The 13181-nt window shown below is 38.9% G+C and overlaps 2 protein-coding genes across 2 annotated transcripts; one reads left to right on the top strand and one right to left on the bottom strand.

Annotated features, from left to right (window-relative positions):
* Positions 1 to 928: 928 nt before the first annotated feature.
* Positions 929 to 4557, bottom strand: exoc8 (exocyst complex component 8). Its single transcript, XM_082146688.1, has one exon. It carries the CDS (start codon positions 4400 to 4402, stop codon positions 2348 to 2350), a length of 2055 nt encoding a protein of 684 aa, XP_082002814.1. The 5' UTR covers positions 4403 to 4557; the 3' UTR covers positions 929 to 2347.
* Positions 4558 to 5104: 547 nt separating this feature from the next.
* On the top strand, positions 5105 to 12666 carry sprtn (SprT-like N-terminal domain). Its single transcript, XM_082146698.1, has 5 exons — positions 5105 to 5808; positions 6529 to 6628; positions 7856 to 7984; positions 8404 to 8695; positions 10008 to 12666. The coding sequence occupies exons 1-5, from the start codon at positions 5504 to 5506 to the stop codon at positions 11075 to 11077; spliced, it is 1896 nt and encodes a 631-aa protein (XP_082002824.1). The 5' UTR covers positions 5105 to 5503; the 3' UTR covers positions 11078 to 12666.
* The last annotated feature ends 515 nt before the right edge of the window (positions 12667 to 13181 follow it).

The raw sequence follows: 13181 nt of genomic DNA, 5'->3' as shown, positions 1-13181 counted from the left end.
TATTTATTTTTATTAAAATAGTTTACATTATGATTGAATATGTATAACATTTTCAGTATATACACACACATATATTACTCCTGTCAAAACCATTAACGCCAAACATAAAGGTTTGTCTTTATATATGTACATAGGCCTATATGTTTTATGTATCCGTTATATACATGATACACACATATATATTTATACATTTATATATATATATATATATATATATGCATATTTATACTAACAAATACACACATATATATATATATATATATATATATATATATATATATATATATATATATATAATATTAATATATATATACAAACATACATTATGTAAACATATATATATATATATATATATATATATATATACACACACACACACACACACACACACACACACACAGAGAGAATTAGAAAATTGAGAGAAAGGATTGAAAACGCATAAATCACAAAATAATTTTCAATAAACTAATGTCCAGTGTAATCTAATCTAATAGTAGAACAGTGCAGAGTATTTGGTTTGACAATCAGGGCAGCGACAGCAGACGTTATTGTTCTTCCACACACGCCTGTCGTGTTGTTCAGAGGCGCGAGACTGATCCATGAGATTATGCTGGAGGTTTGCCAAAGGAAAAATCATCTCCTGTCATAACCCAGGGGCTGATGCATAGCCTACTGGATCAAATAACCAGGTTAGATTTTACTGATGCATTAAAGTTCTTGTTTTAAATCCATCGAAGTCTCATATACATCAAACCTTCTCCTCATATTATCATCCTGTCTATGTGTCAGGAGGGTTTCAAAAACAACAGAAACATAATACAAAAAGGTCTTGTGAATATATGATCAAGCATATGCAGTCTGACAGAGAACAGAAACAGCAGTGTGAAAGAGAAACAGATGAAAGGGGAATATTTTTAATAACTCTGGGTTGTTGTCAAGACTAGCTTTGGGATTTTGAACTGAGCCTTACTTTTATTGAACAATTCCCTGTACAGCAGGGGGCACTACATTTACAAGCTCAGACATCTAGAGCACAGGATCAAATCAACACAACATATTCATGTTAAGCGGGTTTTACGCACCTTGCTTTTTAAAGCAAAACAATGTCTTTACAAGTTTATAAACTGTCAAAAGAGAGCAGTAAAAATAAGTGTTTTCATGTCTACCTCAATTTATTTTTTTATTTTTTATTTTTTTGCTTGACTGAAATGACAAATGAAGTGGTATATTCTTTATATTTTAACATGTAGGGCGATATTCATTTCCATTTAGTTTAATAATATACAGGTTATTGTAAATGATAAAAAACGAAAAAAAGCACAATTAATACAATTGTAAAATGTAAGTGTTATACAGTTGCTATTTGTGATTATTTACTCACCCTCGTTTATTTCAAAACCATATGCTGTTATCTTAAGACTCTATGGACAAATTTTTCAATAGTTTTTTTAAGGCCATTTTTTAAGCTTAACAACCATCTGAAAATTTTCTTAATTCTCCTTTTGTGTTTCATGCATAATAACATGAAGGTCTGACATGAAGGCAAGTATATAATGACAGAATGTTTTATTTCCAATGAACTATTCAGCGAGAGTTGGGAGTGCATCACGACACCAAACATGAGTCATATTAGAGTACTTCATTGTATTTTTCATTGGCTCAAGTTATAAAATATAGATGTGAACCAATTTTTTTTATTATTGGATGATTGAAAACATTTTTTCGGTGTACATTTTTTTAATAGGGTGGATGAAAATATTTTTTTCATTGTAGGGCAATATTAATTTCCATTTACTTTAATAATATACAGTTTATTATAAATGATTAAACAACATAAAGCACAATTAATACAATTATGAAATGCAAGTGTTATAAAGTTGCTATTTGTGATTATTTACTCACCCTCGTTTTATTTCAAACCCATATGCTGTTGTTTTAAGACTTTATGGACAATTTTTTCAATAATGCTTTATTGCCATTTTTTGAAGCTTGACACCCATTTGAACATTTTAAGATTTTTTTTTAATTCTCCTTTTGTTGAACCAACATCACATTGTAACATTGATTCAATGCCATTACCATTGATTTTTAGATAAAAAAAAATAAAAAAAATGTAGGTTGATTCTTTTTAAGCTTGATGCCCATTTGAATTTTTTTAATTCTCATTTTGTTTTCCATCTACAACAACATAGGTTTGACATGAAGACAAGTAAATAATGACAGAATTCGTATTTCCAGTGAGAGTTAGGAGTGCATCAGGACACCAAAAACGAGTCATATGAGAGTACTTCATGAAATGCATCGAGATTTTAAGCCCTCATGCATCAGCAGTCTCACTGATCCACATCTAAACAACGGACATGGTGCTGTCGGGATTGACTCTGACAGGCCGAGAGCTCTTCCTCAGATCCTGGAGCTGTTTGGCTGGTTTCCCCACTCCTTCCTCAAACCTCCTCTCCACAACGGGAAGCACTGTCTCGTGCAGGAAGGAAGCGTTCTGCAGAATGAAGGCCTTCTTCTCGCTCTCCTGCTCGCAGCGCAGGCTGTAGTCCACGTGCTGAACCGCCACCAGTATGATCTCCCGCAGGCTCTCCAGAAACACCATGTGCAGCTCTGGGAAGTACAGCTTCAGCCCTTCCTCCAGGAACGCCATCATCTGCTTAGTGAAGGCCACGATGGTGTAGCTCAGGTTGACCCAGCAGTCTTCTCCCGTATACTGGTCGAACCCGCCGATCCCGCAGCTCCGCATTTCCTCCTTGAGTTTGGCTAGGGCTTCAGGAGTCATCAGGTTCATCCTGCGCCACATCTCCTCAGAGTTGCGATGCTTGGTCGCTTCTATGATGATGTCTTTCTGGCCTTGCAACGCCGCCCTGATGTCTTTCACGAGCAAAGACTGTAAAATGAAGGTCAGGTCCAAGCCGATGTCGCTCAGCTGCTTGCAGTGCTCGCTCGCGAACTTCACGCATTCGGCGGCGGTGGACAAGCTCTCTTTGCTGTCGAACACCTGCTTGCTGAAGGCGTCTACGAACATCTTCATCACCGAACGAGACCAGACCACGAAGGCAGAGTAGCAGCCGGTGTTCCCCGCAAAATCCGTCTCGAACTCCCTGGCGGTTTCCAGCAGGCTCGTGAAGAAGATGTTGCAGAGCTTCTGGATGTATAGCAGCGTGGCTCCTTCGATGCGAAGCTGGCGGATGGCGGTTTGGACGGCCGCGGCTCGGTTCTTCAGAAAGAGCTCGCAGGCTTTCGTGGACTGGCCCAGGCGGACGAGCTGGGATACAGCTCGCCGTGTGGCTTTAGGTCCTCCGCGGAGAGAGCGATCGGGCGAGAGCTCGAACACCAGAACCTCCGTCAGCTGTCGAACGCGCTCCTCCACCTTCCCCCTGAGATCCTTCACCCGCGGGCTCACCGGTTGCTCCTTCAGATATTCGTTTAGCTTGTCTAGAAGATCAACAGCGCCCTCGAAGTCTCTCTGAGCGATGCAAACGTCAAGGTCTTCCGGAAGCTCCTGGATCCATTCGGGACTCAGATCCACCAGTTCCTCTGAATCTAGTGGTTCGTCATCTTCAAATGGGTTCGTGGAGACGTCCTGCCTGACCGGCGACGTCGGCACCTCCTCTTCCTTTATGTGCTTGTCTTTCGCCACTTTGTTTTTCTTCGTTTCCTCCAGGATCTCCAGCCACTCTTTCTTGATCTTGCTGTTCTCAGCTTTGAAGATGCGGCTATCTGGGAACATGAGGATTTTGAACATGTCTTTAATCGGAGGGTTGTCTTTTACGTTTACAACCGCAAAGCTTTCCAGGTCATACAACGCACTGTACTTGTATTTCACAGCGCCGCGTCTGTTCGCCAACCAGGTTGCAATTAACAGGCAATCGTTCATCAGAAACGCATGGACCTTTTGGATCTGCGACATGTTGTCCGCGTCATACTCCAAAAGATCTCCATTGTAGACCAGATATCTGCCGGGGGTTTCCATGATGTTCTTGCATCCCTCCACTTTTTCCAAAAGCGTGGTTAGGGTTCTTTGTTTGACCTCTTCTGTTTCCTTTGGGAAGGCTGTGAGCATTTCTTTGGCTGTTTCGTCTTTGTCCGTGGACAGGAGAGACTGTGTAATGCTCTCCATTATGCTCTTCTGCTCGGTAAGAATGTGACTGAGCTGATACATCTCACTTTCCAGGTATGAAATCTCCTTGGCTGTCTCAATAAACTGCCTGTAGTTTTTATAAACATTTTTCTTCAGGTTTTGTGCGGTTTCGTCGGCGAGTGTTTGTATTTTCTGACGGTGTTCCTGTAAATCTCGGTCCCCGTCGGACTGCTGCGAGAGCTGCTTCACGTACGACTGAGGGTCAAAATTAGGGGATTCCAGCAACTTACGCAAACGGTTTCCAGTGTCAGCCATTTTTTTGGATGTCACGGCGAAAGAAGATGTATAAAAGAAACACAAATGAGAATTGAATTCTGTGTAAATCAGCTAGTCATTGCAGTTTAGCTGCAGAGAGCGCTTCCTCAACAGGACACTCGCGACACCTCCCCGTGACGTCACTCACATCACGTGACGAGCGAACGTTTCAAAATACACAACAACATAGATTCATCCACTTATATATTTGAATCATTTTAAAATACTAATAACATGTGCCTCTAGTAACACGCAGTTGTTTGCATTCGGTGTATTTTAAATGCATTCTGTTGTTGTTGTCCATGTTAATATGCCTATAATGAGATTTAACAAATAAATAGTTTGATTAAAAAACACACATATTCACATATGTTTTAATTCATACACTTCATTACAAACATAGCTCACAAATATAAAGTATACAGATTTTTTAAATATGTCATTGTGCCAATTTGAGTAAAACAGCAAGACCAAAAATCAGCACCACCTCCTTTGTAGGAAGTGTTTTAACAGAGTAAAATGAATAAATTACCCCGTATTTATAAGGAAAATATTTGCAGACCACCAAAGGTATCGGGGTGAATAATTAAATATCAAAAGACTACTTCTACTATTTGTTTTTGTTTGACCAGCTACATCAACTCCGTGCAACTATTTTGATCGGTCAACATTTTACGTAAGAATAACGTAACACAGCGTTGTTATTTTTTATTATATTTGTGTATCTCTATTTTATCTGTTTGGGCATTGCACGGCGTAAGATCCACATATTCCCCGTGTTTCGCTGTTCGTGTATATTATCAAATTTAAAAATAGAAATACATTTCCCATCATTCCATTACACTGTGTGACTTTCTGATTGGCCAACAATAATTTTTTTCAAAGGTCTCGTGGAAGTGCTCTTACAGTATTCCTTCAAAAAATTGAGACGTTAATCAGTATCGTGAAAACCTTCGATTAGCCCGAACTTTATACTAAACCCTTTAATGTATGAGGTGGGAGTTTCGTTGGTTTTGATTAATGTTTATATGTGGAGTTTTTGTGCTGGTTGACGGTGTCATCCAGTTGATCTAACGTTATTCGCACTAAAGAAGACTGAAGATGGAGGATGAAGACTTTTTACTCGCTCTTCGTTTACAAGAGCAGTTTGATCAGGAGACATCGGCTGCTGGATGGAGTGATGAAGACTGTCCGGCCAGTAAAAAGCGTAAGATCGAATCCTCTGGTGTGATTCCCTTCTCTCAGCCCAGCCCCAGACCTGAGAGATCGCTGTCCGTCGTGGATGAGTCGTGGGAGACGCTGGACCCCAGTCCGGACGTGAGAGCCATGTTCCTGCAGTTTAACGACAGATTCTTCTGGGGGAAACTCAGTGGGGTGGAGGTGAAGTGGAGCCCGAGGATGACACTGTAAGAGTCAAAAACCCAACGGACAGGATTCTGTCTAATGCTCAGCAAAACAAATACATAGACAGATATATACACAGACAGACATATAGATATATAGACAGACAGACAGACAGACATATCGATCGATAGATAGACATAGGCCTATAGATAGATAGATAGACAGACAGACAGATAGATAGATTGACAGATAGATAGATAGGTAGACAGATAGACAGACGATGGATAGATAGACAGACATATAGGTAGATGGATAGATAGATAGATTGACAGATAGATAGACAGACGATGGATATTAAAATTTTACAGTCATGCCAATAAAGCAATTTGAATTGAATTGGATAGATAGATAGATAGATCGATAGATAGATAGATTGACAGACAGATAGATAGATAGACAGACATATAAGTAGAAAGACGGATAGATAGATAGATAGGTAGATAGATAGATTGACAGATAGATAGATAGATGGACAGACAGATAGATAGATTGACAGACAGATAGATAGATAGATAGATTGACAGACAGATAGATAGATAGACGATGGATAGATAGACAGACATATAAGTAGAAAGACAGACATATAGATTGACAGATAGATAGATAGATTGACAGATAGGTAGATTGACAGGTAGATAGATAGATTGATAGATAGATAGATTGACATAGATTGATAGATGACTTTGACGTGTGTAATCACTGTCTAATGTCTGTTTCCTCAGGTGTGCTGGTGTTTGCTCTTATGAGGGAAGAGGAGGCTTGTGTTCTATTCGACTCAGTGAACCTCTCCTGAAGCTCAGACCTCGCAGAGATCTCGTACAGGTTGGTTAAATGTGACTTTAAAGTCAAAATGAAAATTCCTTAACCTAAGTCTACTGTATCATAATTTCTAAAGCCTCTAAACTTTACTTTACTGGCAAACCCGTTGTGCACAATCTTCTACATGTCATCCGATTGATAGTTTATACTTTTCAGCAAGAAAAAGACCTTTTAGCAAAAATGTATTATAAAAATGTCATCCTACAAGTCTTTGTGCTGTGAAATTGAATCTTTAATTATATTTATACAATAACGTAAGAATAACTTCAATATTGTAATCATAATATTTCAAGATGAATATTTACTAGATTAAGCAACTTAGATTACTTGATTATCTCTCTCTCTCTCTCTCTCTCTCTCTCTCTCTATATATATATATATATATATATATATATATATATATATATATATATTAGAAAAATCATGTGAAAATGTAAAAAACTAAAGAGCTTTGGCTTTAAAACTAAGCATTTAAACATCATATTTCATGGTATTGGGAGATAAAGAGTGACAACTGATATTTAAATGCATTTTATGCAAGTATTCTGTCATACAGTTATACAAATCTCATCTATTTACCTTACAAGCTTTCATAATTTAATTTTACTTTTTGACCATATAAATGACAAATTGCAAATTTTTGCTTAGTTTGAGCCTCTGAATATAATTGAGGTATTATTTTCCTCGAATCGAGTGTGAACTCTGTATACTCACTAGCTATATCGTATTATACCCACATTACCCAGACAGCAACATAGTGTCGGCCCAGATCCGGCTCACATCTGGTACACGTGGATTATACCAGATGTGGGCCGGATCTGGGCTGACACTATGTTGCTGTCTGGGTATGAGTCATAAAAGCCATATGCATATTGTATCAAATGTGATATTCAACATTAAACACATACGTTTTTTATATTTTGTGTAAAGGTTCAATAAACTCTTCCATTTAAAATAAATAAATAAATAGATTTATATTATTTCATATGTCAGGCATTACAGGGTTAGCACAGACTTTTGGTCTTACTGTGCACAATTCAACAATGCACCCTATTCTAAAGAAAAAAAGTTCATTTTTGTATTCTATATCATTAATCATATATATCTTATATGTTACAATAACATGTTCCATCTTATACATTTATGTGAGGAAAATTTTAAATGAAGTGCCCTAAATGTATTTCATGATCAGTTGCAGCTTGATTTTAATTTTACTGTTTCTTTCCACAGACTCTTCTTCATGAGATGATCCACGCTCTTCTCTTTGTGACTCAAAACAACAGAGATCGAGATGGTCACGGACCAGAGTTCTGCAAACACATGGACAGAATCAACCAAGCAAGCGGCACCAAAATCACTGTAAGACAGTGAACAGATCAGACAGATAAACAATATCCAGTTGTTAAGTCTGACGTCACGTGTCAGTTTCCTGGTCCAAATGCTCTATCAGATCCCAAAAGCAAACAACAAACGGTGCCGATATACACTCACGGTGATCTAACCTTTATCTCTATACCGAAATCTCAGTTGACCAGACAGTGATTCGTCTTTTATGAATTGTTAAAATATTGGAGATGTCATGAGCCTGAAGACTGTAATGTAAACTTAGCTTATAGATCTGCTATAAATGAATAGTGCTCATAAATGATTGTTGAGAAAGTATTCTCACTTGAAATGGAGAAGAGGTTTGGACCCAGAAACAGTATTCTATACGTCATGACTTAACTAGCAGAACATTATGACACCAATCTCTGTGCTGTATTGCTTCTCATTTACAGATATATCACTCGTTTCACGATGAGGTTGACGTGTACAGGCAGCACTGGTGGCGCTGTAACGGACCCTGTCAGAATCGCAAACCGTTCTTTGGCTACGTAAAGCGTGCGATGAACAGACCTCCCTCGGCCAGAGATCTCTGGTGGGCTGAGCACCAAAGGACCTGCGGTGGAACATACACCAAAATCAAAGAGCCAGAGAATTATGGGAAAACAGGCAAAAGCGACAAAAAGAAAGACAAAAATCCTTCCAGTGAGATTTCCAAGAGTTCAAAGCCTCCCAGCAGCACAACAGGTGATCCATTCGCTATTACCACATTATTAAACGATGTATAAATTTACTTTTATTCATACAAATGTGCATAGTTTTAAAAATAACACTGAAAAGCAAATTAGAATAGCTTTAATGTCAAATGCTAAATAGAAAACATAAATAGAAAAAAAGGTCTGAACTTTCTATACCACTTCTGCTAGAATAATGATTTTTCAAATAGGATTCAAAATAGGTTCAAATAGAGTATGGTACTCTATGGCAACACTATTATTGGAAAAATGAATCTGTGTTGAAATCTATTGACCTTTTCATCAATGAATTAGAATGAAATGAAAATGTTAGATAGGGTTGATTTGGGAAGAGATTCAATCACAATAGCTTCGTTTTCATGGACTTGGCATTTTAGCCAAAAGACTAAACTACACTATAACTAAATAAAAAGTTGCTGTCAAAATTGACTAAACTGCGCCATACAGAGCGGAACAAAGAAAATTAATTAATCTTTAAAAATGAATTCACTTTTTTCACTCTACTAAAGCATAACAATACTATATATGTTTGGATATATTGAGGAAACATGCTAAGTTCACATACTCCTTTCTCTCAAAAAAAACAGCCAGTCATTTTACTTTGAAATGTGTGTTTCCAGGCTGGAATGTTTGTTTTTGTTTTGGCCTGTGATGCTGCACGTTGCCAATTTGCTAATTTTTATTGTCCATTGCGCTCGTTCCTGTTGCGTGTGCTTAAACTGGGAACCCGCGTGAGCACCGCCCAGTCTGAGGAGCAGGTGGCGGGAGAAACGACAATCTCCGATATTTTGAATTGGACTGCAGTACCTATTTTGTCATTCTTACAGACTGCACCTTTAAGTATACCTGAGCCTTAATTCCTAATTATTAAACAAAGGTATTTTAACTCACTGATCCATCATAAATATAGATCAATGGCTTAACTATATTTTACTACAGTGTTTCCACATGATGTTGCAGCGGTCAGATGGTTTATAAGTTGTAATTACAAGCTCTACGAGGACATGAATGCTTTTAACAAGTAAGAATCTTGTTAAAAGGAGCAAGTCTTGTTTAGGGCACCTCAGGTTTCCTAAAAACTCCCCTTGTTTGGTCAAACTTAGAGATGGTCCTACCCCAATATAACTGGTTCTTATAAAATGGCCAACTCCAACACTGATGATTCACAATTCGGTAGATCTGTCACAAATGGCATTGGTTGAGCCAGTGATGCTATGTCAGGCCTCTTGCACAAACAAAGAGCATTGTTTTGATAGTGCCACATTGCTTTTCTGGACAATTATATTATATGTATTGTGTTTCAGGCTCTGGCTTACAAGACATCAGAAATGTCATTCCATTCAGTGGGAGAGGGTTTATTCTTGGAGGGAACACGCAGACTTCCACAAACAAGCTGATTCAGAGTCCTCCTAAAGCGCAACCTGACTCTGACTCTGACCCTGACTCTCCGCCCCTTCCAAGACTATGGCCCATTGAGACAAACTTGCCCAAAAGAGTCAGCAAAGGTGTATCGAGTGTTCCCCGCAGGAAGTCTGTTAGCAACACTAATGCCTTTATCAACGTCAACGGCTCACCTGTGAGGATTTCCAAAGGCAAAGACTTAAGAGGCAAGCAGAGGTCAGTGCAAGATCTCTTCCAGGCCATAGTCCTCAAATCTCCGGAGAGAGCAGCCAGTGCTCCCGGTTCCTCCAAGCCTGCCACAGATGCCACGACAGCAAACCCTGCTAAATGTAATGGAGCATCTTCATCTAGTGCCTTAGACACAAAACCTTTTGGGAAAACAAGCCTGATCAATAACCATCATTCATCCACCACCACAGGGCCGAAGCCTGACTCTATAGAGTCGTATCTCTCCAAATATTTTGGAAACAGCGCTAAAACTGAATTCCCAGATTCAAAGTCGAAAGCTTTCGGAAGCCCTCAAAAGTCTGCAACTAGCACATCAGGTTACGTTTCTAAGCTCTTCGGAAGTAACCAAAAACTAGGGTCAGATGCTGCAAGCTCAGGATTCGGAAACACTGGCACTCCCCAAAGTTCACACACTTCAACTACTTCAGGGTCCAGTTCCAAGCACTCCGGAAAGCATGAATCCAACTTTCCGAGTCCTAGAAACATTGGCAGCCCCCGGACATCAGGGACTACGCCTTCAGGAGCCAAGAAAAGATCGCGGGAAGAGCATAACTCCGAACATATCTTTGATTACTTCCAGCGGACAGTCGGTGAGTCCGCCACGTCTGCAGTGCAGCAGAGAGAGGAGGTCGGAGACGCCGTTCCAAACAATCCTCCATTCCAGATCACCGTCCACTGCCCTGTGTGCCACATCAAACTACCCGAGTCTGCAGTCAATGAACATTTAGATTCCTGTCTGTTGTAATCTCTGAAAACATCAAGTACAGGCCATAGGGCTTTACTAAAGCTAGGAGAGGTGTTTCTATGGGATTCCTGTGCTCAAAACTCAGGTATAGCTGTAAATAGACAGATTACATATTATTAAATATCATAGTGGTGAGAAACATTACTTCCAATGCAATAACTTTGTAAGTCACGGCTTTTAAAATACATTTAGAAGTCGTTAGCAGCGCAATAGCCCATAAAAAGTACCACATTTCCTTTTGTACTTCTCCAATTACTGACTTATTCTACCTCAATTTTGTAAAAAAAGATTCTTTGCATCATGGGAAGAATATTGGGTGTGGTCAGCAGGACTGATTGACAGCTTAGTTGAAACCGAGTGAGTTGTTTGAAGAGACGTCACTGTCCTTGTGTGGGTTGATGTCCGCGGTTCATGCCGATTCAGCAGTACTGAATTTCGCTCGTGTTGGCTGTCCGCTGTGGGATTTAGATGTGATTAGCTTTTCTGCCGGATCAGGCTTTGCAAGGTCGTTTTCATCTCGGTGTCATCAATAACAGCTCTGTTAGGTTGTCCCATGAGTGGGGGGCGGAGCTTGTGCTGCCTTCTGCATAATAATTTTGCATGTGCTTTGTGCCTTAGAGGAATGCACACATTTAAAAAATGAACCCCACCCAGATGTGAATTTATTAAGGCGTGCAGGATAACACCATGTGAATAGAGTCATGATGTATTGTTGTGTTTCAAATCCAGCACACGCCTCGGTAAACAATGGCTGATGACAAGGTCACGCTGTTAATGTTACACCTAGAACACGCAGATGTTAATTTTGGCGTGGTTCACTTATAGGCCCAAGCACATCATTTTGATTTACCTGCATGACGCAGTGATTTGTTTAGTGTTTGTCATGCTCCAGGCAGTGACGTAACTTATAATCTGTGCATGTGGTTTTAACATGCACTACAGGTTCTGATAAAGGCAAAACTGTGATGGTGATGCATCATTCTCTGTTGGGACTGAAATGTAAAACTTTGCACAATTTACTGTTGGCCAATTTAGGACCAGACTTTTTGTTTTAAAAATGGTTTTATATTGATTCATACTATTTTAATAAAAAATTTAGAAGTTTGTTAAAGGGATAGTTCCACCCAAAAATGAAAATTCTGTCATCATTTACTCACCCTCATGTTGTTCCAAACCTCTACGAGTTTCTTTCTTCTTTCTATTTTTGAAGAATGTTGGTAATCAAACAGTTGACGGTAGCCATTGACTTATATAGTAGGAAAAAAATATACATAAGGGGAGTCAATGGCTTCCGTCAACTGTCTGGTTACTAACATTCTTCAAAATATCTTATTTTGTGTTCAACAGAAAAAAGAAACTTATACGAGTTTGGAACAACGTGAGGGTGAGTAAATGATGACAACATTTTCATTTTTGGGTGGAACTATCCCTTCAGGTGGTTTTAAATGTTTGTGTGTTTTAAATGTTAATGTTTCGTTATTAAAATGTTAAGTGGATTTTCTATCGTGTTTAAAACCTCAAAATCGTGCCTGATTTATGTTTGACTGTTGCCTTTCACTTTGTTGTTAAATAAATGTTCAATTAATTAATTTGGTATCCCTTTGTCTTCTTGAAACAGTCTAGGTGGTATTTATTTTCATTCATACCTAATTTTACATATGGACAATTCTGGTACCTTTTGAACTGTAACATTTAAAAAAAGAATAGACTTGTTTGTAACTTAAGGAAGCAAGCCTTTTTATAGGATAAAGTAGACTTTTTATTTTATTCCACTGCTTGCGTCTCGCGTTTTTCTACACAAAAAAATGTAACGGGTAGCTGCAGGTCAAAGAAATGGGCGTGCCGAATAGCCGAAAGGTGAATTGCTACAACAGACACTAACCCCTAACCCACACCCTAAAGCCCAAAGCATACTTCAGTCGTCTGCATTTAGTGATGGTCCGCGTATTGTCTGTGACGTTAATTTCGTCATCCGGAGGGTCTTGCGCATAATTGAGCACTTGAAAACAAAGTCCACTAGACACTGACGGCGAGAAAATACGTGAGACACAAGCAGTGGAATAAAAATAATAATAATTTTGAACTAGTGCTGTCAAATCGATTA

Source organism: Leuciscus leuciscus, assembly GCF_965113295.1.
Source record: "Leuciscus leuciscus genome assembly, chromosome: 19".
Taxonomy (NCBI): Eukaryota; Metazoa; Chordata; class Actinopteri; order Cypriniformes; family Leuciscidae; genus Leuciscus; species Leuciscus leuciscus.
Note: the sequence above shows the minus strand (reverse complement) of the source record. Positions and strands in the feature narration are given on the sequence as shown.